The following is a 27,880-nucleotide window of genomic DNA, read 5'->3' as shown; positions in this document are numbered from 1 at the left end:
ATAAACATGATGTGTAAGATTAAAAGTTTTGATTTTTGAAAGATTAATTGAAATTGAATTTTTTACAAAACTAGTTTGAATTTTGAAAAACCGTTTTCACTTTCAAACTTGAAAAATATTTTGTCATCCAAATCAAATTTTCAAAATGTTTTCAAAACTATATCTATATCACATATGTTCAAAATCTATATGCTCTTGAAAATTTGAGTGGGAGGTCTACTTGTAGACAAGCCGAAAAATAAAAAGATGTGTAATCTCAAACTTTCAAGTGTTCGAGTGAGTTGAAGTTCACACTTCCCTCACGCACTTTCCCGAAATAGAAAATAGGAAAAGATCGAGTATGTACCTTGTGCCTTTATGCACTAATACTGCTCTGAACATGTCGATCTAGGATTCTCTTCTAGTTGTCCGCTCTGTCGCTCTCTAACTAGGAAATTTGTTTCCGAACTTATAAGAGTCGATGAACCAACTCCAAAAACTAAGTGGGAGGGTTATATTCGTTGTTTGTAACCCACGATCCCCAACACTAGTGAAAGATGCAATAACGTGGGACTAAGAGCCGCTCTTGCGACCCTCACTTAAATGTGAGTACTCCAAGGCGTTATTGCTTCGATCATTGCTCAATGAGCTACGTCCGAGAGTGATGCAATGATGACAAGGCCTCCCCTTGGGGGATTGTTTTTCAAAGCTGATCTTTTGGACTAAGTGGTTGGTTACACACTTAGGCTCAATCCCTAGTAATCCTCCCTTGAGGCTCTGCGAAAGGATGTGAGTGATCAAACCAATTTAAAAGGTGGCTAGTCAAAATAGATGTATTGACATCTTGGCTTAGCATTAATGATGTGTCATTTACTTATAAATGGAGATTTTTTGCGGCCTTCTCTTGAGGGAGTAAATTATCGTTTGGTTTATAACACCTTTGGATTTTACAAAAGTCTTAATAAAACTTAAATCCTAAACCAAAGACTAATCATAAACTTGTTTCAACTTTTATAGGCAATATGTCTCTCAACCCTCTCTCTACAATTCTTTCCTCGAATAAACTCGAAGGCGACAATTACGTCGACTGGAAACGTAACCTCGACATAGTCCTTACTGTCGACAAGCACAAATGGGTTCTCACCACCCCCTGTCCTCAAACGAATGAAGATTCGACGCAAGAGGAGAAAGACGCCCTGGCGGCCTGGCTTCGATCCGATGAGATTGCGAGATGCTATGTTTTGGCATCGATGAACAATGTGTTGCAACAACAACATCGTGATTATGAAACTGCCACCGATATGCTCTACAATCTCCATGAGATGTTTGGAGGGCAAGGACGTCAAGCTAGGCAACAAGCGGTCCGACAATTCATGAACTGTCGTATGAAGGCTGGAACTCCCGTTAGAGATCATATGATGCTGATCATTAGCTATCTAAACGAAATGGAGATTCTTGGATCTGAGATTGATGGGGAGACTAAAATAGATATGATCTTGGAAACTCTCCCCGAAACCTTTGATACCTTCAAGTTGAATTATTCCATGAACAAGCTGGAGTACACTGTTACCGAGCTCATGAAGGAACTTCAAACCGCTGAGGCACTCACTAAGAAAAAGAGGGCTCAAGGAGAAGTACATGCTACTACCTCCACCTCTGGATCTAAGAAGAGACCTCGCAATGCCGAGAAGAAGAACCAACCTAAGGTTCAAACGAAGAAGAAGGCGCCAAAGGCTCCGAAGGTGGACAAGTCTAACGACAAGTGCCACCACTGCAACGAGCCTGGTCACTGGCGTAGGAACTGTCCTGCCTACCTCAAAACCAAAGCAAAAGGTATTGTACTTGTTACTGAAGCCTGTTTAGTAGCTGATAATGTATCATCGTGGATTATTGACTCCGCTGCTACTAACCATATTTGCTGCTCCTTGACTGGTTTTAGGAAAAGCAAAAGCTTAGAGGATGGCGACTTCTGCTTTAAGTGGGGTGATGAGAGCGTGGTGTCTGCGAAGGCTGTGGGATCCGTGACGCTATCTTTTGAAGATCGAACTTTAAATTTGAATAATGTTTATTATGTTCCTTCCTTTGGGAAAAACCTAGTATCTGTTGCTCAACTTTTCGAGCAAGATTATTATTTAAAGTTTATAAAGAATGGAATTCGTATTTCTTTTTCTAATTCTTTTGTCACTGATGCATGTATGAAGAATGGTCTTTTTTACATCTATCCCACTCAACCTTCTCTTTTAGACACCGAAATAGATAACGATCAAATTAGGGAGCCAAAGAGGATCAAACTTTCTGAATCCTCCGATCTAACATAATCAACATACATCTGGCACTTAAGACTTGGTCATATCAGTCTAGATAGGATTAAGAGACTTGTGAGGGATGGTCCACTCCAAGCCTCTGCAATAGGTTCACTACCTACTTGTGAATCCTGTATAGAAGGAAAAATGACTAAGCGACCTTTCTCCGATAAGGGTCGAAGAGCCACTGAGTTGCTGGAACTAATACATTCTGATGTATGTGGTCCGCTCAACCAACAGGCACGTGGAGGATACGAATACTTCGTTACCTTCACTGATGATTACTCAAGATATGGGTTTGTCTATTTGCTTAAACACAAATCCGAGACCTTTAACGTATTTAAGGTCTTTAGGGCTTTAGTGGAAAAGCAAACTGGCAAAGTGATCAAAACCCTTCGATCTGATCGAGGTGGTGAGTATATGTCTGGAGAGTTCGATGACTTTCTTAAAGAAGAAGGTATCGCTTCTCAGCTTACCGCACCTGGCACAGCTCAACAAAACGGAGTGTCAGAGAGAAGAAACCGAACTCTTATGGAGATGGTTAGATCAATGATGAGTTACTCATCACTCCCGCTTTCCTTTTGGGGATATGCCCTTGAAACAGCCGCCTATATTCTGAACCAAGTTCCGTCCAAAACGGTTCCTGGTACTCCTTATGAATGATGGACTGGCCGTAAAGTGAATCTTGGCCGCATCCGAATTTGGGGTTGCCCTGCACACGTGCTAAGGCAAAAGACTAGCAAGTTGGCTAGTAGGTCAGAATTGTGCCTGTTTGTGGGATATCCAAAGGAAACCAAAGGTTTTACATTCTATAGTCCCGAGGACGATAAGACTTTCGTTAGCACGAATGCTCGTTTCCTCGAGGAGGACTTTATGAAAGATGCAAAACCTAGAAGCAAAATTGTGCTTGAAGAAAAGTTGGGTGAGGAAGCTTCTACCTCATCTGTAAGAACTGTTCTTACCCCAACTGAAACACAACCTAACTCATCAGAATCTCGTCAAGTAGTACTTAGACGTAGTGGGAGGGCTACTCAAAAGCCTGACAGGTACATGTCTTATGGAGACTCTCTTGTAGCCGTCTCCGACATGGATGACATTGTTTCCTATAGCCAAGCGATGGCTTGTTCTGAATCAAACCTTTGGCTTGACGCCATGAAAGTTGAAATGCACTCGATGTATGTCAACAATGTCTGGAAACTTGTAGACCTTCCTGAAGGGATTAAACCCGTAGGGTGTAAGTGGATATACAAGAAGAAAAGGGGTCCTGATGGGAACGTTGAGATGTTCAAAGCACGACTTGTGGCTAAGGGTTATACCCAACAAGAAGGGATTGACTATGAAGAAACCTTCTCGCCAGTCGCGATGCTTAAATCCATCCGCATACTCCTATCCATAGCTGCAGCTCTCGACTATGAGATCTGGCAAATGGATGTCAAGATAGCCTTTCTGAATGGCAATCTTGACGAGCGCATTTACATGGCTCAACCAGACGGTTTCGTGGATAAAGGTCAAGAGACCAAGGTTTGTGAGTTGCTTAAATCCATTTATGGACTAAAGCAAGCATCTAGGTCATGGAATATTAGATTCGATGAAACTGTAAAGAGCTTTGGCTTTGAACAGTCAATAGATGAGCCTTGTGTTTACAAGTTAATACACGAAGGTAAAGTTGTGTTTCTGGTACTATATGTCGATGATATACTACTCATTGGTAATGACGTGGGTAAGTTATCTGAGGTTAAGGTCTGGCTAGCAAAGCAATTCGATATGAAGGATCTAGGAGAAGCCGCGTACATTCTGGGGATCCAAATCTTTCGAGATAGGAAAAACCGGACTCTGTCACTCTCTCAAGCATCTTATATTGATAAGGTGATGGATCGCTTCTCGATGCAAGACTGCAAGAGGGGTCAAACACCCTTTAGGCATGGAGTTTCACTCTCTAAGGACCAGTCTCCCAAGACTGCACAAGAGATTGAAGACATGAGGAAAATTCCTTACGTCTCTGCCGTAGGAAGCCTCATGTATGCTATGCTTTGCACTAGACCTGACATCTGTTTCGCCGTTGGCGTAGTTAGCCGTTTCCAATCCAACCCTGGACCCGAGCACTGGATTGCTGTTAAACATGTTCTTAAGTATCTTCGAAGAACTAGGAACTTGATGCTTACATACTCAGGTACTGACCTGACTATGACGGGATATACCGACTCCGATTTTCAAGCGGATAAGGATTCCAGGAAATCCACTTCGGGATCTGTGTTCATCCTTAATGGTGGAGCTGTTGTGTGGAGAAGTATTAAGCAATCTTGCATTGCTGACTCCACAATGGAAGCAGAATATGTGGCTGCTTGTGAAGCATCCAAAGAGGCTGTATGGCTTAGAAAATTCCTTAAGTATTTGGAAGTTGTTCCAAACGTCGACGAGCCCATGACCCTTTATTATGATAATAGTGGGGCTGTCGCTAACTCAAAGGAACGTAGAAGCCATAAGCGCTCTAAACATATTGAGAGGAAATACCATTTGATTCGAGAGATCGCGCAACGCGGAGACGTGGAGGTGAAGTAGATCTCTGGAAGATCCATTCACCAAGGCCCTAGCGAACATGGTCTTCGACCAACATCGAGAGGGATTAGGCATGTAGGACTACTCGCATCTTCTTTGAGTCAAGTGGGAGTTTGTTGTCAATGGTGCCCACAAGAAGAGTAGTAGTGTCTATTTATGTACATTTGATGTCATATAGTCTTACGAAGACTCTTGCTTGTAATTGCTTATTCATTAATAAAAAGTTGAAACGTTCATTCAATCTTCTTTGTTTGAAGCTATATGATAAAACCTTAGTATTTTAGTCCATAAACAAACTTAACAACTTACGAAGAGACAAATGTAGATTTGCATGAACAAACTCTTCGTAGTTTGCTTAAAACGATATATTCGCAATCTTAGGGTCAAAGGACTATTGACCTCTGTATGATTGTTAGAAGAATCTATGATGTCTGGTTATGAGGCATTGAGAGTTGGGGACTCTATAGTTCTTCTAGGTATCTTCCGAAGGTACAGAATTGACCAGTGCACTTCTAGAGACAAGATAAGAACAAACCATTTAACCTCTTATGTCTCGAAGTCACTATGTATGAATTGCATCATGCTTACCTTAATCCTGAAATGAGACATGCCATTTCACACCTTAGTATTCTCATTTGAGAAAGTCAAATTTCGGACTCACTATGTGATTCCGAACAAGGCCTATTGGTGAAGTACTAAGTTGTGAGTCTGTCATGAGTAACTTTGTGAAGTTCTCATAGATATGGAATTCATGTACAAGATTGCTGAAATGCAATGTATGTCACCTCATGCTTTGTTCCTTGTAGTGTGAATAAATGAACTGGCCAGTGTCCAAATTGAGTCCTGACTCTTTTGGATGAAACAATGTGACTTGTTAGCTCCTCGTCAATACATTGTTTCTAACTTATTCACAAGCGACAAAGGAGTTGAGGAAATAACAGCTAGAAGGGTAAAATGGTAATTTAGTAAATCCCGACTAGCTGATGACATTCATGAAGGGTAAACATAGATAATATTCAGTGGATCCGCTCATCATAATTAGGTCGAATTCTTGAGTAGAAAACAAATTCATTTGAACCGAGAGATTTTCAGTGTCAGCTCTTTAGTGGAGTCAGTTGGCATTAAGCTAAACTTGGAAAAGGTTTGTGAACTTTTGAGTCCAAGTGTTTAGCTCAAGCTTTGTTCATTTGGGTCCATGAGGTCACTGTCACGAATCACATCGATAGGAATAGTTAAACTGGAAGCTAAGTCAAAACAAGAACGAAAATAGTCAAAAGGGTATTTTTGTCTTTTGAGACATAGGAAGAAATGAATGTCAATAAATTTTTTGACAAGTTCATTTGATGACTTAATGTCACTCGGCCATGACTTGATTATTGGGCCTTGTGAATTAATTTCATTTCATAACAATTTTATTGAAAATTCTTAATGGGCTTTTCTCACGTTGTCATGAACAAATCAAGAAGCTTCTAGAAGCTCCTTCTAGATGAGAGATGGGCGCCCAAAATACCCAAGAGAAAGAGTTTATTTTGTGCATAAATGTATTTAGATACTTGCCAAAAGAAAAAGAGGAAACAAATTTTGCATATGGGATGCATAAGGAATCGGCCACATGAGAGAAAAGGCAAGCCTTGAACAAAATAGGAAACAAATCAAGGCTTCTAGAAGACTTGTTTTGGCCGTGTGTCTCAAGTAGGAATTAGGGAAATTAGCTCATGAATATGTGATATTCTATAGAAGAGGAAACTACCTTATTGAAGGTGAGACCTCTCCTATAAATAGGAGCCTCATTTCCTCACAATTGATTCATCCAAAGTTTAAGAGATTTGAGAGACTCTCTCTCTAGAACTTGGCCGAAAATCCTCTCTCTCTCTCTCTAGTTTATTTTCGATTTTTTCTTGTCTTGGCACCTAGGTCCTCACTCGACCTAGTGTTTAGCTCTGCGACTTCGAGACTTGTTCTTAAGTCGTAGTGTTTAAAAGTGCCCACTCACTGATTCCTTCTTTTCGAGTGATTTAGTGATAGAAACTTTCGTGGTTGCTCGAGGTGCCGAGGAAAGAAAGAGAGACGTGCTGCGAGGGGAGACGAGCGTTGCAAACTTTCCACAAGCTTCTTCAAAGTTCAAGCTTCAAGAAAGGTTAGTAAACTTCTAGCTCATATTGGTTTTTAATTACATGTACTTGCACTTGTCTAGGTTAGTAAAAACTGTTTTACTTGTAAAAGAAAATTTTTAAAATTCCGCCGCTTCCCGAAGCGTTTAATTATTTTCTCAAACCCTAGATCGATTCCAACAATAATCCAAAGAAGGGTAGAAATGAAAAATGGTTGCAAGAAGAGCACAACCGTTTGTTTCAAAACTGGCTTGGAAAACGCTTATTTAAAGAGGCAGGACATTCATCTACGTTGAGTAAACTATCTGGCGGGCTTTCCTCAATGGTTACAAGGTACATTGCTTGGTCTGTTAATGGTTTTACATTTTACACAAGAGAACGAGACAACAAGCATCCCGTACAAAATAGTGGTGTTACATTGTTTGCCGAAGCTTTACATGTTTCGTCGGCAAAAGATAAGAATCCAAAACATGCTTTTATGAAGTATTACGGATACATTGAAGATATTTGGGAACTTGATTATTGCGGGTTGCGAGTCACATTATTCAAGTGCAAATGGGCAGACAATAATCACCTTAAAGTTGATAATGAAGGAGTTACAATTGTCGACTTTAGACGGATTGGCTACGAGAATGATTCATTTATTTTGGCTTCGCAAGCAAGTCAAGTGTTTTATGTTTCGGATCCAGCAAATCCTGAGTTATCGTTAGTGGTTCATATGAAAGCGAGAAACGGTAACGAAGAAGAAGACGAAGACATGTCTAGCATTCCTCCGTTCACATCAGGATTACCGCCAATTGATCAAGAGATGGATGATTTTGATGATGACGATGTTTCACATCTACTTCGTAAGGATATAGATCCTAATTTTGTTTGATATTGAACATTTAGATAATGTATTTTCATTTTGGATTTTATGTTATTCTCCTGTGGACAACGTTATTTTTCATTCAAAATTTCTCTATACAATGTCATTTACATTAAAATTACATTTCTCCGACATCGCCGCGGCTGAGTATAACTCTCGCCGCGGCGGGATAATCTCGCCGTGGCAGTATACAAATCTTGCCGCGGCGAGAAGCTTTCTACAACGCTTAAACAAGCGTTGTAGAAACCTCGCCGCGGCATTGTATAGTCCATGCCGCGGCGAGGTTAGTTCGCCGCGGCGGGAATATCACCTCGCCGCGGCGAGACAACTTCTTAAAAACCCCAGACTCTCGGTATAAAAAAAACAAATTCTTGCCGCGGCAGTATACAAATCCTGCCGCGGCGAGAAGCTTTCTACAACGCTTAAACAAGCGTTGTAGAAACCTCGCCGCAGCATCGTATAGTCCATGCCGCGGCGAGGTTAGTTCGCCGCGGCGGGAATATCACCTCGCCGTGGCGAGACAACTTCTTTAAAACCCCAGACTCTCGGTATAAAAAAAACAAATTCTCGCCGCGGCAGTATACAAATCCTGCCGCGGCGAGAAGCTTTCTACAACGCTTAAACAAGCGTTGTAGAAACCTCGCCGCGGCATAGTATAGTCCATGCCGCGGCGAGGTTAGTTCGCCGCGGCGGGAATATCACCTCGCCGCGGCGAGACAACTTCTTAAAAACCCCAGAGTCTCGGTATAAAAAAAACAAATTCTTGCCGCGGCAGTATACAAATCCTGCCGCGGCGAGAAGCTTTCTACAACGCTTAAACAAGCGTTGTAGAAACCTCGCCGCAGCATCGTATAGTCCATGCCGCGGCGAGGTTAGTTCGCCGCGGCGGGAATATCACCTCGCCGTGGCGAGACAACTTCTTTAAAACCCCAGACTCTCGGTATAAAAAAAACAAATTCTCGCCGCGGCAGTATACAAATCCTGCCGCGGCGAGAAGCTTTCTACAACGCTTAAACAAGCGTTGTAGAAACCTCGCCGCGGCATAGTATAGTCCATGCCGCGGCGAGGTTAGTTCGCCGCGGCGGGAATATCACCTCGCCGCGGCGAGACAACTTCTTAAAAACCCCAGAGTCTCGGTATAAAAAAAACAAATTCTCGCCGCGGCAATATACAAATCCTGCCGCGGCGAAAGGCTTTCTACAACGCTTAAACAAGCGTTGTAGAAACCTCGCCGCGGCATAGTATAGTCCATGCCACGGCGAGGTTAGTTCGCCGCGGCGGGAATATCACCTCGCCGCGGCGAGACAACTTCTTAAAAACCCCAGAGTCTCGGTATAAAAAAAACAAATTCTCGCCGCGGCAGTATACAAATCCTGCCGCGGCGAGAGGCTTTCTACAACGCTTAAACAAGCGTTGTAGAAACCTCGCCGCGGCAACGTATAATCCATGCCGCGGCGAGGTTAGTTTGCCGCGGCGTGAATATGAACTCGCCGCGGCGAGACAAGTTCTTAAAAAACACAGACTCTCGGTATTAAAAAAATCAAAACCTCGCCGTGGCGAAGTAATATTTTAGCCGCGGCGTAGAGCACTCGCCGCGGCGGGGACTATACGGTGCCGCGGCGAGAATAGTCACGCCGCGGCGAGAAATGTACCTAGCCGCGGCGAAGAAGCACTCTACCACCTAATCATTCACTTTTTTTTCCAATATTTTACATGTTCTCCAACTACAAATGATCATTCAATTAAAATTTCTACAATCAATAAAACAAACCAAACTAGTCTTAAACATATAACATCAAGTTTCAAACATATATGAAATAAAACACACCAAACGAGTCTCAAACAATGACTGAAGTCTAAAAACACACAAATAAAACACAGTAATCTAGTCATAAACATAAACAAACCAAGCGAGTCTTAAACTGAAACTTAAATTTAAAAAGAGTTTGAAATTTATATGGAAGAGTCGGTGTTGTTGGTTCTTGAAATTTACTCGTCATTCGGTGGTGGTGGTGGTGGGTTCGCCGGATATTGAGGAGGTGCCATATGCGGTGGCCACTGTGGTGGTGGGTACGGATAGTCGGAGTACTGAGGATATGGAGGAAATAACACCTGATTCTCTTGGTTGATGTCCCACCGAGAGTAGAGATCGTTCAATTGGTTGATGTGAGAGGCGACATACTCCGCTTGTTGGTGCATGTACTGTTACGTGTGTTGGAACCCGCCGACGAGATAGTTGGAGCAATGAGCAACGTAGTCGATGGTGGCGGGGTCGATTACCGGAGGTGCTGGTAAGCGCAATAGTGGCTCCGCTTCCCCCTCTTCCTCCGCTTCCTCCGCTTCCTCCGCTTGTGGATCCTCCCTAATCTTGTACCGCTCGATAATGGAATCCGTAATAGGCCCCATTGGACTGTTGATCGTATCCCTTTTCGAGCGTGGTACCCCCGCATTTGTACAAAGGCCGGTAATGATCGACGGATATGGCAAACCGTGTCGTTCATTAGTATAGTCGAGTTTCTTCATCCAATTATAGATGAATCGATCGACGTTAATGGAAAGGCCTTTAACAATGCAGAACAACACCTGGATACGATCCTCGTCGAGAGTGGTGAAGTGCTTGATCGGATAGAGACGAGCGCAAACAAAGTAAATCCACGCTTTAGCGATCCTGGTGAGTTGGTCACGCTTGAGTACCCTTTTTCCTTTTTTAGTGACCCAATCCTCTCCCGGAATGCACAACACCCGCGACATCTCCTGATGGCTGTAACTTCTTAGCCATTCTCGATAGCCCTCGTTCTCGAAAGGCACATCTGGGGTCCCAAGAAGATCGTTGATAGCTTCGATACTCATATCGACCGGTTTCCCACGGACCGTCACAACATCACCTTGGGAGTCCGGCAAGTTTGCGTAGAATTCGTACACGAAGTTGACGTTCGAATCGAACTCGGGTACAGCACAGTACCTCTACCAATCATGACCAACTATGCTGTTGCGGATTTGCTTTCCTATATCCGACGTATTGCTTACATTGAATCCTCTCTCATGGATAATGTTACGCGGCAAGATTTTGTCGTAGCGTTCCTCCGCGACCTTGCTAGTAAAGATACTCGAGTTGTATTCCTCTTCGGGAGACTGTTGACGAGGTCGCTTGCCTTTTCCTTTACTCTGACCTCTGGAAGAGCTCGGAGCCTTGGAGCCCGCCGTGTTTTTAGTTCGACGCATTTTCAAGCTCCTACAAAACATAATCATAAACAATTCTACAATTAACATATAACAAATTATATATCAATTCCAAGAATATATATTTAAACATGACAAATTAAAACAATTCCAACAATCACAAATAATTCATAAACAATTCGACCAATCACAAATTCATGAACAATTCGATCAATCACAAATTCATAAACAATTCAATCTCAACATTAATATACATAACCATTTTAACCACTAACCTATGTAACAATATGTCAAACACAATCCGGACATTTCAATTTAACTCAAATTCTCATACAAATTCATTCATATCAACAAAACCATAATTTCACTAAATTCACTCATTCAAATTCCACTAACCTAAATTCACTCATTCAAATTCCACTAACCTAAACCCTACTTTCTTGTTCTAAAAAGAGAAAATCAAACAAAACCCTAAATTTGTGAATTAAAAAAATCAAACTATATGCAATTCGGGTAAACAACAAGAAATCCATATCAACAACATGAAATTAAATCAATAAACCACCTTAAAAAACTTTTAAAATCATACCTTACAATGAGGCGGCAAGAAAGAGAGAGAGAGAGAGAGAGAGGCGCGAGAGGAAGCACGGCGAGGAGTCGGCGAGAGAAAAATGGCGGCGAGGACAAGGCGAGAGAGAGTTGGCGGCGAGGACAAGGCGACGGCGAGATTTTTGGGCGCGAAGACGTGGCGAGGGATTTTGGAAGAGAAAAACTGGAAAGATGCGGCCGAAAATGGTTGTCTCGTGTGTGGGTATTGGAAAAAATGAGAAAAAAACTGAAAACGGCCTTTTATAGTGAAAACCTAAAAAACCGACGTTCCTACAACGGTTATAATAACCGTTGTATGAAGGTCTCGCCGCGGCGAGATTCCTCACTCGCCGCGGCGAGACAGTTTCTTAAAAAACTGCTGGCCACGGTATCCAACTCGCCGCGGCGGATAATATTTCTAGCCGCGGCGAGATATCTTTGCCGCGGCGAGATATATACTTCGCCGCGGCGGGTAGTTTCTACAACGCCTTTGTTTAGTGTTGTAGAAACCACCCGCCGCGGCGAGAGAGGAATTTCGCCGCGGCGGATTACATTTTTTAACAACGCTTTTACTGTGCGTTGTAGTAAGTTCTCGCCGCGGCATAAAATACATGGCGCCGTGGCGGGGATTCTACAACGGATTGTTGAAGCGTTGTGGGAAATCTGAAACACCAGGTTTCTACAACGCTTAACTATATGCGTTGTAGAATCTCCAAGTTTCTACAACGCTTAACCATATGCGTTGTAGAAACTTGGTGTTTCTACAACGCTTATCCATAAGCGTTGTAGAAACACCAAGTTTCTACAACGCTTGTCATAAGCGTTGTAGAATCCATAGTTTCTACAACGCTTGTCATAAGCGTTGTAGAAAGTGGGTTGTATAATCCAACATTTGTAGTAGTGCGGCAAAGAGGATTCTTCGCTATATCAAAGGTACAATAAACTTTGCTTGTACTACTCTGTTTCTAACGATTACAAGCTTCTTGGATATAGCGATAATGACTGAGGTGGAGACATAGATGATAAAAAAAGCACAAGTGGTTTCGTGTTCTACATTGGAGATACAGCTTTCACATGGATGTCGAAGAAGCAACCAATTTTCACTCTTTCCACTTGCGAGGCGAAGTACGTAGCTGCCACTTCATGTGTCTGTCACGCAATTTGGCTACGAAGTTTATTGAAGGAATTGAGTTTGCCACAAGAGGAGCCAACTAAGAACTTTGTGGACAACAAGTCAGCAATAGCTTTGGCGAAGAACCCAGTCTTCCATGATCGAAGTAAGCACATTGACCCATGCTATTACTACATTAGAGAATGTGTTACTAAAAAGAAGGTGCAATTGGAGTACGTGAAGACAAATGACCAAGTAGCTGATATCTTCACCAAGCCCCTCAAGCGAGAAGACTTTGTCAAGTTAAGAACTTTACTTGGAGTAACAAAATCAAGTTTAAGGGGGAGTGTTGAATAGCTAAACTTGATTTGGGTTATAGTATTTGGGCCTAGATAAGTTATCATGTTTCTAGAATACTCTTGATGTGTGTAGAGTCTTTAAAGTGTAAAAAAATTCTAAAATAATCTTGTATTTTCCTAGAGTGTCATTAATTAGGAGAATTCTCTATAAAATATTGTATCTAAAGAATTGCATAGACTAGTATAAATAGAGATGTATTCCTACACTTTGAAATCAAGCCAAATAAAAAGTTCTCATTTCTACAAAAAAATTCTCTATATCTCTACTTTATACATAAGCTTCCAAATTTCGAAACCTCTTCTCTAAACACCCAAAATATTTAAACACTTTCTTAACCTATCCAAAATTTCCTTCCAACAGCCTCCTATGCATTGAAAATCTTGAAGCCACAGTCTGTTTGGTGTCATGTGATATGAGCACCCTGAGTTAGGAACCCATTCCTCGCTCGGATCTTGATATGGCACCATGAGAGCCGCGCTGTCATATTCATCCTCAGCTATTAATAATCAAACTTTTGTTATCGGATCGCGCTTATAATGATTTTTTTAATTTATAATTTCTTTGATTTATCATAAAACCTTTTAATTATTATTTTAAATAAGGGAGAGTTATGCATATGACCACTATAACCCCCTACGATAAATTATAGTTTTATTATCTAATAATTTTGAAAATAACCCAAACTAGAAAAAGTCACATGCGCCATACTATGTGAGATATAACATAAGGTGAGTTATATTATAAATATTTGAATAATTAGATTATAATTTTAATTTAGGGTAGTCATTCAGCTATTTGATGTAGTTTCCTCTATATTTATAATAAGAAATAGTTTGTTCATGTTGCTATCGTATTCTTCTAGCATCTAATTTGTTAAGATGTGTCTATTTTTTCTTTACTTTCAAGCAAGCATAAGTGCAAGAGATCTATCATGATCGAGTTCTATATAATGGGTCTAATACAGTAGAAACATGAGTTGGTAAAATCATATTATACAGAATCATATAGTTCAAATCTTTTTCTTTTGAAACCAGACAACAAACAACCCAAAGAATACAATGAGTGACCTATGAGAGAATGAAATAAAGGTATCGGTGAGAGGCCCATGACAGGCTGGATTCCCCAAACAGCAACTTGGTCTAGTATTTCTAAAAAAGGTGTCTGTTTATTTACACATAAATAAACGAAAATAAACATGCAAAATACATATTAAAAAAAAAAAACAAACAAACAAAGAGTAATTAGCGAGTATAAAAGAAAATTTACCGATACATAGAGACTTGAACAGTAGATGTGAGAATGATTTTTACAAAATTTAAGAGAATATGAACTAAAATAAACATGTACAAGAAATGAATGACAAATATATAAATAATGGGTACAAAAGAAAACATATAATAAATATAAACTAGAAGATGTGAGAATGATGAAATAAACGAAATTAATATCCAAAATATAAAATTTGAATAATATTCAAGATGAGTGAATGATTGAGTGGATAGGTTGTAGCGCTGGTTGCAACTTTGGATATCGTCCTGGGAGAGGCGTCGCCTGCTGAGGTGGACGCATCCGTTGTGGTGGTCGACGCGGAGGACCATGAGCGGCTCGATGTGACCAACCTTGACGAGACTGCTCACACGCACGCTCTGAGATCAACAGCAGTCCCTCCATGTTATTCTACTCCAGAAGCGACACGCACGCTCCCCTTTCGGTGATTTTCTTCACCTCGACCATCACCGCCGTACCCACCTATCGTTCTCTATTGCCTTTCTTTTATTACAAAAATCTGTCAACAGAGACAGAGACCCAGTATTTAATTTTGAACAACTATATATGTTTGTATCCTAATTTGAAGACTCGCCAAAGTAAAATAGTTTATTGAAACATACCTGATTTTGATTTATGGGATTGCCCTCAGTTTTACTTTTCTTCACGTCTTATCTTAGAATGTCAAAGGAATTGTATAGGTAAAAATACCCTGTACTTTTCCTTTTCCTACTTTAAATCTACAAGTTCGACTTCGACTAGGATTATTTTGTTTATTAAAAATAATATAATTTATTCACTTTCCTTTTTCTTTTTCTTTTTTTCTGTTTTAACAGCGTACAGGATTACTAGTTTTTTAACGATATGTGGGTCCCACGATGTGAAAATCTGCTTATTATTAAATGCCACAAGGCGCTGTTGTTCAGCATTTCCGTTGACAAAATTCGTATTATGGACACCAGGAACCCTAAATTAGCTATGGTACTCACTTCGTACCTTTAATTCGAGGAATACCTTCTTAGTCATTTTAATTCGGAAAAAATACTTATCTTTTTATTTTTCCCTTGCATTTTTATTTAGCGTTTTTTATTCAATTTTTTAAACATTATTTAATCACTTAAGATATTTTCATTTTTTATCAATATAAATAAAATATATTAATGAAAATTGAAAACTTTCAAATGTATCTTTAAAATTCGGTGTCTTCTTAGGCATAATGGAATAAGTTTGAAAATGACTAAAACACCCATATTTCGGGACAGAGGCCATTAAAATACTACTAAACGAAAAGTCCTATGAAAAATAAAACCCAGAAGGCATTAATTTCAGATTGAATTTTTCTCCATTAAGACCTATTAACATGACTTAGAAATAGTATTCATGCTCATGTGAAAAGGAATATGAAATAGATTGATTGAATCAAAAAACAAATTTTAAAAACCTAATTTGAAAATCGACAACAAGGTGAATAGTAATGGGTGGTGGAGTAGAGTCTGGAGAGGGAGGAGCGGAATAGCTTAGGTTTTGTGGTTCCTGCGATAGAGAAGCGATTGGTTAAAGATGGTAACAACGTCGATTCCACAACCACCAGATCGAGAGATCGGGGATGGTAGCGGTGGAACGACAATCGAATGGTGGCCATCGACTTAGAGTCGTTGAGGCTGTGAATTTTAAAGGGGAAGATGAATAATATTGATAATGCATAACAACGACGACGGTGGAAATTCTTGTTCTTGGTGATGGCAGCCACTAGGACAAACAATTAATTGTAGCATCCAAAAGTCCAAAAATCGCATCCAATCACTACTACAAACAGGGGATTCCACAACGGTACAGTACCGTTGTGGAATGATTCCACAACGGTTCTGTACCGTTGTGTAATCCTCCGCTGTGTAATGATTCCACAACGGTACAGTACCGTTGTGGAAAAATTTAACTGATTTAAACATCTCGCCGCGGCAACGTGTATAGTTCGCCGCGGCGAATCTTTCCACAACGGTACAATTGTACCGTTGTGGAAAGATTCGCCGCGGCGAACTATACACGTTGCCGCGGCGAAATTGTACCTGATAGCTATTTTTGTAGTTTTCTAATTAAAAAACCTGAAATGAAATTATATATCCAAAACAAAATATTCATAACGTCCAAAACCAAATATATATAAAAAAAACATCCAAAACAAATATCTATATCATCCAAAATCAAACTTATATTCACATTCTATAAAAGTTTGTACGTAAAATACCCACTCTTCTCGAACTTTTTCTAAGTTATCCGGTGTATATGACTTCTTCAATTGTACGTAAACTTTGATTGACTGTTACTTCGGGCTCCTTGGTTGTCAAGCTTGAAATCCGAAAAAAAATCCTTATACGCACAACAACAAAAAACATTAGAAAACAAATATTCGTGTAAATTCAATACTTCAAATAACATGTAATTAATTTACCTTTTTTTATCTACTTCCTTGGTTGTAGTAGACATAATCTATGAAAAAACAAAATTAAATATAATCTCAATTCAAACCAATTCCAATACAAACTCAAAACGAAATTCAATTTCAATTCAAACTAATTCCGACATAAACTTAAACCGAAATTCAATTTCAATTCAAAACAATTCCAACACAAACTAAAACCGAAATTCAATCTAATATTCTAACTCAATTCCAACTCAAACTCAAGGTAATCAAATTTCTAACTCAAATCCAACATAAACTCAAACCAAAATTCAATTCCACACTCATTTTCTACATAAATATCGAATTCAATATTCAATATCTACATAATTTACACACACAAATAAACAATTCTAACCTAATTTCAACATACAAATACAAATTAAATAAAAAAATACTTACCCGGAGTGAAGACGGCGAGCATGGTGCGTGCTGAGTCAATGAAGTTGTCAGAGATGTGGGTTGTGGTCGGAGGCAAGGTTTTTGTTATTGTCTACTACAACAATAAAAAACCAAATATTCGTGTAAATGAAATACTTCAAATAACATGTAATTAATTTACCTTTTTATCCACTTCCTTGGTTGTAGTAGATATAATCTATGAAAAAATAAAATTAAACATAATCTCAATTCAAACCAATTCCAATGCAAACTCAAACCGAAATTCAATTTCAATTCAAACTAATTCCGCTATAAACTTAAACCGAAATTCAATTTCAATTCAAAACAATTTCAACACAAACTAAAACCGAAATTCAATCTAATATTCTAACTCAATTCCAACTCAAACTCAAGGTAATCAAATATTCTAACTCAAATCCAACATAAACTAAAACCAAAATTCAATTCCGCACTCATTTTCTACATAAATATCAAATTCAATATTCAATATCTATATAATTTAGACACAAATAAACAATTCTAACCTAATTTCAACATAAAAATACAAATTACATGGGGCGTGGTGAGTCAATGAAGTTGTCGGAGATGTGGGTTGTGGTCGGAGGCAAGGTTTGTGGGTTTGTGTGGGGGTGGGTCGGAATGTTTGGTGGGTTTGTGAAGAGTGGGTTTGGTGGGTTTGGAAGAAGGAGAGGCGGAGAAAAAGAAGGAGGGCGGAGAAGAAAGGGGCGGAGAAGAAAAAGGAGGGCGGGGAAGAAGAAGAAGGGTGGAGAAGAAGGAGAGGGTTGCGGGGAAGAAGAAGGGCGGGGAAGACAAAAAGGTGAGAAGAAGAGAAGGGCGGAGGAAGAAGAGAGAAGGGCGGAGAAGAAGAAGAGAGAAGAGAGAGAGAGAGAGAGAGAGAGAGAGAGAGAGAGAGAGAGAGAGGGCGGCGACGGCGGCGGAGGAAGAAGGAGGGGCGGCGAGTGGGCGTGGGTTGGAGAGAGAGAGAGAGAGATAGTGGGTTTTGGTCGGGGAGAGAGAGAGAGAAGAAGAAGAAGAGAATGAAATTTCTGAAATTTTTGAAAAAAAAATCGAGAGGGAAGTTTTTAAGTTCCAGTCTGTGACATGTCGCCGCGGCCAAATATATACGTGGCCGCGGCGAAATGTTTCCACAACGGGTTATTGTACCGTTGTGGAAACATTTCGCCGCGGCCAAGGCTTAAGCTCGCCGCGGCGAAATGTTTGGTTTTACAGATCTCCCACAACGGTACACTATACCGTTGTGGAAGTGTTTGGCCGCGGCAAGTTGATGCCTTGGCCGCGGCGAGATCCAACAACGGGTCACTGTACCGTTGTGGAAGCATATAGATTCCACAACGGTACTGTGTTTCGTTGTGAAATATCCGTTGTGTAATCCAACATTTGTAGTAGTGAATGGTCAAATTTGTCAAAACGGATCGCATACAATAGTCCGCATGTGTTGACCGTGGATGCGAAAGTTTGGATGCGACTTGTCACATCCGTAACTATTCCGCCAAATTTTATTTATCTATATTACAATTACATTGACACCTAAACTAAATCAATTACAATTGCAAACTTATTTACCTATTACAATAACATTCACACTTAAACACTACAAATTATCATGTTACATATACAATTCCTATCACTACAATTACTTATAAACTAATATATGTACACATAACATTTTTAAAAAAAAAAAACTAACCTCTGCCTTAGAACCCAGGCAGCAACAAGGCTGTGACTTGCAGCGGTCTTGATGATCACCGACGAGGCTGTAACAAAGCTCAACAATGTGTCGGGGCTGAGACGTGTTGGGGACTTGCAACAACGTGTCGGGGCTGGAATATGACTTGCAACGAATTGCAAGACTAAAATGTTGGGGCTCAGCGACTTGCAGCGGTAGCGACGGAGGAGGACAACCGTGAGAGAGAGAGATTAGAGAGACAAAGAGAGAGAGAGAGAGAGAGAGAGAGAGAGAGAGAGAGAGAGAGATCAAAGAGATAGATTGTGTACCTAAAAGTGAGAGAGGTTGTTTGTCTCACGGGAAGGAGCGAAGGTGGGCTGTCTCGGTGGTGAGTTCAAGGACAGAGCGAGATTGAGAGCGAGACAAAGTGAGATTGAGAGAGTCAGACAAAGAGAGAGATATGGTTAACCAATTTAAAATTAGGTGAGTGAGGGTCAGCGTCGACGACTGTAAAGGACCTTGGCGCACATGGCTCAGTGGTGGTCGCTTGAAGAGATCGGCGAGGCTGTGGTGGTGGTCGGAGAGTCTGAGCAACGTGTAGAAGAGAAGAGAAAGAGCTTGAGTCAGAGAGATAGAGAACGTGAGTGAGAAAGTGAGAGAGATAGAAAACCTGAAATTTTAGGATTTTTTCGGTGGTGGTACTCGCCTGGTGGAGAGAGAGAGAGAGAGAGAGAGAGAGAGAGAGAGAGAGAGAGAGAGAGAGAGATAGAGAAAGTGGTGCTCTGTGAACGCTTGGATCTGTGGACGTCTGATCTGGCTGGGTGAAGCGCGACAAAGAAGAGAAGAGAAGAGAGCGGTGAAAGTGAGGAGGTGGTGCTGGTGGTGGACGCCTGGTGGCTGTGGTGGTGCTCTAGACGTTGTCGACGGCGGAGGAGGACTGAGAGGATGTGGTCGGAGAGATATAAGGGAGGTGGTGGTGCTCTGAGAGAAGGCTCTGGGTTTGTGGTAGTGATCAGATTTAAGCAGTGGCGGAGAGAGAGAAAACCGATGAGGGTTTGTGGTGGCTCAGAGAGGTGAGAGGTGGAAATTGAGAAATAAAGAGAGAATGCGTGAAGGCGATGGTGTGGTGGGTCGGAGAAGGAGCTGAGGCGGTGTTGTACTCGGTTTCTGGTCGGTATTGGGGGTTTTTGGCGAAATAGAGAGAGACGAGGAAGAAGCAACTTTAAGAAGAAAAATAATCTAACAATCGGATACGACTAGACGCATCCTTTAGTCAACACCGATACGAAAAGTCGCATCCGAATATCAAAAGGAAACAACTAGTCGCATCCGATGATAATTAAAAATAAGTTAATTAAAATAATGCCACGTCAGATAGAGAAATAGTCTCAGCTTCCTCATTATTGTAGCCATAAACACACACACACAGATAAAAAAAAAATCAGACAGTTTGGACTTCTCGTAGTTTGACGCAAAAAATTGGACCCAAAAGGAACCTGATGAAAAATCTAAGCTCCCAAATGCAATTGGATAGATTGACGCAGCTTCGTTTGGACCGGAGATCCAACGTCCATGTTTTTTTTTATGAAAAAGCTTATTTTTTGAAAAAGCTTAATTTTTTTTAGTAATAATTTAATACAAGGAAGAAGATAATGAAACCGTTAATAATAAAGAACAAAAAATACAAACCTGATTCCATAAGAGAAAAACTAGCCATTTTGAATCTGCAAAAACTAAAATAGTAAATAAGAAATAAGTAAATAAAAAAGGACGTATGATGTGAATTCGTCGGAGAAATTCGTCGGAGTTCAAATTTGAGCGGACCGTCTATCGGAAGGTTTGGATATAGACGAAGCTTTCGTGCGAGAAATCTTCGAATTAAAAATGGATCGATTGATGCCACGAGGGGTTGCGGAATACCCGTCGATAAATCAGACGAACGCCACAAGAATTTCGAGCACAAATTCTTGATAAGTTCTAGAGCTAAGAGAATACCTCTCAAATCACACAACACACTCGATGTTATATATCTTTTTAGTTGCCAAAACAAAGAGCAATACAACCACTATATATAGTGTCTTCTAAGAAAATAAAACTGACCTCTATTCAATGGTTTAAGACCAGGAATTGAATACAAAAACATAACTCCTAATTATAACATCCAAATAAAAACCATTCTTTCTAAAGCAATGCCATGTAGTTTTTCGGCATTAATATTGTTCTTATCCCCGTACGTAGTCAACTTTCTCTACTCTAACCTCGTTATTCTTGACTGACCCCCCGTCTGTCGTCTGTCCTCCAAACGAATATGGGAGTTACAACTCTCTATACTCACCAACAAGACTCCAAACGTAAAACCCAATAAAGACAAAATAAAAGCACCCAATAAAGATGGCTTCAATTCTTGTTTCGGTTGGCACTCAATTCCGCGTCGTTACGGCAGCTATGGTGTAATATTCTATGGCCGTTACAGAACCATTAATGTTGTATATTTCTTGAAGCAACAAGGCCAGATCTTTGATGAAATATCTTGGAACTACTTCTCTATGTTGATACTTAGTTTTCCCTCGTGTTGCTGGTCCGATAATGTGCCGCGTTTGGTCCTCTTGTTCCGTTGGTGGTCCGATGCTAGAGATGTCCTCATCAACATACCTACGATAAGATAAGAATGGCAACCTAAAATTTTGATGGAAAGAATACACATATAATCGCATATTTGAACAATTAAATCCCTACAAAAATCCCATAACTGATTTCTAAGTAGTAGGAAATGATTTGAAAATAAGAACTGATGATTTGAAAATAAGAACTGTTGGTGTCAGAAACCGAGCTCTCAACAATCATGAAGAAAACTATATATTAAAGTATTTATTCGATTTATATTTAATGGGATCTCAAAAGACGTCGTAAATGAAACTGAACTAAACGTAAATAGCAAGAAGAAAAGAAGCACTGTATCGATTGAACTTTTATTTTGAATGAGGTCGCCAAGCGAGAAAGTACTCAACGAACTCAAGATTACAACCTGAACGTAATTTGCGGAGTAAAAATACAAAGATTTACGCGTAAGGAAAATTGTCAATTCTCTTTTGAAGTATAGAACTTATAGACTAGGCGAGATGCGGAACTCTTGGAGACATGTGGTGAAGACTTCGCCCGCCTCGTGATACGTCGCCTAATTGTTTGAACGAGCTCTGTTTGAAGTCATATCCAATATCCGATATTTGTGACGAGGTTTGCATGTTGACTACGACTTCATTACGAGTTGGTTGGAATGGGCTTGACGAGGTGAAGTAACCTCACTTGGGCTGAGCCCAAATGGTATGTTAATTAATGCGTGTCGGGTCGAATGAATTGAGAGCGACTTCTCATCGATGTTGGGCTTTGCGAGGCCCAATAAAGGTTTAATTGAGTGGTAGTTTTTAACCCCCACAATAACCGTAATATCTGCTGTTATTTTTTAATTTTCAAACGCAAAAAATATTCAAATACGAAATTTTAATGAAAGCCCAATCCAGGAACACGAAAAAATAGCATATGATACCATGTCATGTTTGTGGCTATTCACCAAATACTTAGCAAACATTGGATAACAATCACAAACGTCTAAGTGGGCTAGTTACATAATTTGGAATCATGCTTTATGTGTAACAACTAGTTAACTATTTAATTAGCATCGCGTATGAACCTGTAACCTGATTTTTTCTCATCGACATTATCTTATTAATTTCTATGCTAGTTATTTTAGTATTCCCAAAACCAAAACCCCAGTTTCATTTATTTTATCCTAGTTTTACCAAAACCAAGTTAAATGTGTACAACATTAAAATCATCTCCAAATTGATCCCTGGTTTCATGATCGAGAACAAGTTCACATTTCTACTCAACAAGTTCACATTTCCGGTGTCATGTGTACAACAGAATCATCAGGTTCATATGTTTAGCATGTGATTATATGAACCACCTTGTTTTCACTTCGGAGTAACAATTATATTCTACTCAACAAGATTTACGCATAACATGAAAGCTAAGGTATACAAATAAGCAATTTAATACGAGTCTTCACAATTCACTAAAATGGACCTAAAAAAACAGCACAAAAGGATTCTATGCTTCTATTGAGTAAAGAAAAGCTCAAACTTGGTCCCTGAATATGGAGACCTTAAACAACGCTGGGTCACTCTGGATCAGCTCGAAGACACACGAATCTCTCGCACCCAAAGAGTTGTCATTCACAAACACAAACCAACCTCGACGGAATTGTGGTAAAGAATATCCATTTGAAAGATGATATTCCAACCTCACATCCCAAGATCTCTCACCCACCTGAAGACTCACACCTTGTTCCTTTGCCTCCAAATAACTCCTTGCAAACCAAATTGGTACACTCTGCCAGATTGAGCAAAACACATAACATACTCGTGCTCCTGATACAAAATTTTATATTTCATTTATTTTAGCTTACTTACCAATGTAGACATCTCAAGGCTACTCGACGGAAAGTCTACTTGAAATAATGGATGTTTTGAACAGAATTTGTCAGCCGCTTCAGCGGCTTTGCTGCTCCAACTGAACTCTTCAGATTCAATCACAAAAAATGCAATATAATAATTTTTTTAGCTTGCAATGAATTAAAGAGATTTGATCCGTATTATACTTGTATATATATATATACACACACACACTTAATTACCATCCTTTTCGGCTAAAACTCCCTTAGGCTCTCCCACAGCGGTTGATTTCATCAGTAAAGCCATTGAAGTTTTTCTGCTTCTCTTATTTCTCTCTTCACAGACAAGCTTAGCTTTTTTCGATTCGACCCCTAAAGAAAATATTATTATTCGAATTAGGATTAAAAAGTTTCTTCAGGAAAAGTAAACCAATAAAAGTTGGCTACAATGCTTACCGGGTACTGAAGTAGAATCGGCGCTTCCGTTTTCTCGGTAAATGGAAACATCAAATATGATCGATTCTATGGTCTTAGTCATCGAAAAGACACAAAGATCGCCTCTTTTTAGAGCATTGTCTTGAGCAAAGGCCTTCCAACCAGCAGTATAAACCCATGGTCTATCCATGCCCTCTTTGAAACTGTACGTCACAGGCCAAGACTCGTTTTTTCCATCTCCGACTTTGAGGATCAAGCGCTTAATACCAGCCCCGATATAAGATTTCGCAAAATTAATCGGGACAGTCTTCATGAAAATAAAAATAAAAACATGAAATCAGTCCAAAGATATTTATGTACGAAAAGAACTATACACCTGAATTCGCTTACCAAGAAAGGTTTGGCTTTCACATGGGATGGTTGAATATGAAGGATAAAAAAAGGGTCCTTAAATTTAAAACCGCTAATCCTCTTTAGAGCCTCATACTTTTCTTTGGGGCTTAACCTCCCTGCAAATCATATTTGAAAATGTCACATTAACCATACCAAGAAAATAAAATATGGTAATATAACTTCATAACGTGTAAGAAAATGAGTACCACAAGATTGGTGTGAACTAGGTTGACTTCTGAACAGACTCGTTCTCGTTCTCGGCGGTGGCGATCGATCTCTCTTTGTTGTTTTCGAAGGACAAGGGCTTGGACAGGTGTCCATATTTTCATAGTCTTTAGGCCCTCCTTTCACTTCTTGGCCGAAGGTATCGTAGTTAATCTCTACGGTAGTTTGATCAAATATGGCCACTTGAAATCGGGAATTCCCTTGATACCCGAAAACCAAAAGGTGGCCAAAAGCAATGGAATAGTGCTTTGAGAATTCAGGCCAGCCTTTGTCAATCCAAACCTTTCCGTCGCTTGATTTGGTCAAACCGATCTTCCAATCCAAACCACATGGAAGCCTAAAGCAAGCTTGCTTTGTTAAACTATCTCCACATTTCCTCACAATCTCGTTTGGTATTTTCTACCACATTTTAACACCAAAGTAAATATACTTAACCAGAAATAAAAAAATAAATAAATAAAAAAATTAAAAATAACTCTTGATAATAAAACTCTTATGCAGCTTAATCTAACGTAGAAGTATACTTCACCGTAAATAATATCCTTGAATTATTCCCAAGTGCGTGAAATTTTTTTAGATTTGGGACTTTCTAAAAGGACGTATTTTGATACAGAACTCTGTCATCATCACTGAGTTAGCTTCTCCTTCAAGTTATCTGGCACATTTCTTAAATAACATCCACATTTCCTTGCAAACATTTCTAGGATTTTCTGGCACAATTCAAGACGAGAACAAAAAGAGGGCACAACCAGCATATATCAACAAGTAATTACATAAATCGAAATATGCAAATGGGTATCTAAATATAGAATAAATGCTAAAAGTTCAGAATATAAAGAGACTACAATATGAATGCTTACAACTTTGTTTCTCAGTAGAACTTTTCTTTTGATAACTGAGAAAAACTGGGGAACGTCACTCATCTTTGATCGGCCAAGCTTGTTACAAAAATGGAGAACAGAGGTCTTTTCTTCTCTCTTTTGTGTTCGTACAAAAGTAGTAATCAGTAATGACATGCAATTTCCGAAACTACGACTAGTCTTGGCCGATAAGTTCGGGAAATCCTTGGAGAAACATTTGGGCCTTACTAGTCGTTGTGATTTATTTGGTAATTATTACAAAACTATGACAATTTGAGAAAGTTTTTACCGAAATATATTACTATTTTTTTTATTTCAAAATTATGGCTGTGTAATTACGTTTGTACCTTTATTTTGTCTTTCCACCTTTATTTTGTCTTTCCCTCATTTCATTTATTCTCTACTCTCCCGCTCACTTTTACTATATATGCAATGTAAAATCGAGATGTTAAATTGATAAATTTCACATCTTCTTATAATTTTTAACTGTTAAATTGAGATTCTACATAGATTTATAGACTTCTAGAAAATTGTTGACATAAATATCAATAAATCTTTAAAAAAAAAAACTAAAAATCATCATGAACTCATACATTTAATTTCATAAAACACTTGTATTTTTTTTTTTTTTATGAAGTATATATATTTAAGGGAAAAAAATTGCATATACTACTTGTGTTTAATTGAAATGTCACGACTATATTATAGATTTCTAGAAATATCACGATTATACATTCAATTCATGTTTATTATTTAAGTATAACTTAAATTTATTTATGTATTAAGATTATTTCATAATCTAAAATTTTGTTGACTATGTATTTATCAAAAATCTATAATGCCTATAATACCCATTAATTAGATAACCCTATATTTTTTTTTTTTTTTATTCAATGAAAATTGTCAAAACCTTTGTTCATGTTCATCATAACCCCATAAAGAATTTCATTACCTACAAAACCCACAAGCATCTCAATACCATATATCACCAAGTTCAACATAGTCCCATTTTAACCTTAAACCATCTCATTGCCGACCATAAGTAATTAACAAGCAACTAAATATACATTCTTTGCAGCCCAAAAATAAAATGCTTATAACAACACAGATTATAATACTCTCAATATCATGTTTCATTGAAACGGACGTCATCTAGACCATCAGGAGGACCAACCTCTATTGCCTTCCTCCTCTTTGGAATGGATTTAGAGTCCATCTGCACCGTTGGATTGGTACGACAACGATATCATAGATGAGTCGATGCATGGGACCATTCCAATTACCCTTGCTGGATCCGGGCAAACGGGGTATGAGTACGATTGGACGAACTGTCTTTGGATTTGATAATCCATTTGATTTTGGGTTCCCCCGTTTTGTGTCCTCTTCGATTAGACCAAACAACTCAATTAAAACAGCTTTTCATGACATACTTGTCATTAAATACATTTTTTTCATAAAATTTGTTGCAATAAAAGTGGAATAAAGTATTTTTAATAAATAATGGAAAAAAAAGTCTTCCAATTAATTATAGTTTTGAAATAACCCATTATGTAACGACTAGTTAACAACTATGCACGAATGAACTTTTAACCGAAATTTTCTCATCAATATTATATTATTAATTCCTAAGCTAGTTGTTTTAGTATTCCTCAAAACCCAAACCAGAGTCTCATTTATCTTAGTTCTCCAAATTGATCCATGTTGTCATGATCGAGAACAAGTTCACATTTCTCATTGGCAACATAATTGCCAGGTTCACAAGGTTTATCGAACAAAAGTAGCATGTGACTATGAACCAATGATTGAAATCTCGCATCTCGTAGTCATACCGCATCTCTGATTTTGAGGGTATCTCATCTCGTACCAAGGTATTCCGCGGTATTTGACGAACGTTCGGGATATCTCGTATCGTGTGGTAAATCGCATTCCGCGAGGTATACCGCAGAAAGTAAGATATCCCGCGAGATATTTGAACAACAAATAAATTTTAAAAAAAGTAGTTTTCATACATATACTAAACTATAATAATTTTTTATAACTTATTAGACATTGATATATATAATTAATATTAAGATCTAAGAATTAAATTAATAATTAATCTCTATATAGTATCTATACATATTAATAATAATATTAAGTTAAACAAAAACTATTAATGTGTAACATAGTATAATTACATGTTATTATCATATGATATAGTTTTATGTTTGTTGAATAATTGTGATATTGTTAGTTATTTAGGTGATGAATTTAAAAGTTATAATAATCAAATTTATTATTATTATCTTATTAGTGTTGAATAATAATAATACTAAATAATATGGCTTTGTACATGTACACACCAAGCTACATGCAGATACAGCCTTGCAACAATGTAATTTAATTAAAAAAAAAACAAATAGAAACAAGTAATAAATGTTCATATCATGAATTTATTAAGAAATAAATATGTATATTATTGTACAACGCAACATCACCTCATCACATGTTACAGACTATAGTGATTTAAAGTAAGGGTGTAATCGGGTTGGGTTAGTCGGTTTTTTCATGTGCTATCAACCTAAACCGCTACAACTAATTTTTTAGTTTTAAAACCCAAACTAACTCGATTGAAATTTAAAACCAAACCAAATCAACCAAAAAATAAT

At 38.8% G+C, this 27,880-nt stretch overlaps 1 protein-coding gene across 1 annotated transcript; it reads right to left on the bottom strand.

The window, feature by feature from the left end:
* Nucleotides 1-22,775: 22,775 nt before the first annotated feature.
* LOC149400947 (B3 domain-containing transcription factor VRN1-like) lies at nt 22,776-25,305 on the bottom strand. Its single transcript, XM_089613314.1, has 7 exons — nt 25,233-25,305; nt 24,354-24,771; nt 24,145-24,263; nt 23,776-24,061; nt 23,563-23,691; nt 23,339-23,445; nt 22,776-23,258 (listed from the first exon to the last, which is right to left on the bottom strand). The coding sequence occupies exons 1-7, from the start codon at nt 25,293-25,295 to the stop codon at nt 23,004-23,006; spliced, it is 1,377 nt and encodes a 458-aa protein (XP_089469440.1). The 5' UTR covers nt 25,296-25,305; the 3' UTR covers nt 22,776-23,003.
* Between the last annotated feature and the right edge of the window lie 2,575 nt (nt 25,306-27,880).

This window comes from Urtica dioica, chromosome 4 (assembly GCF_054948205.1).
Source record: "Urtica dioica subsp. dioica isolate 48M chromosome 4, U.dioica_male_clone48M_v1_H2, whole genome shotgun sequence".
Classification (NCBI taxonomy): domain Eukaryota; kingdom Viridiplantae; phylum Streptophyta; class Magnoliopsida; order Rosales; family Urticaceae; genus Urtica; species Urtica dioica.
Note: the sequence above shows the minus strand (reverse complement) of the source record. Positions and strands in the feature narration are given on the sequence as shown.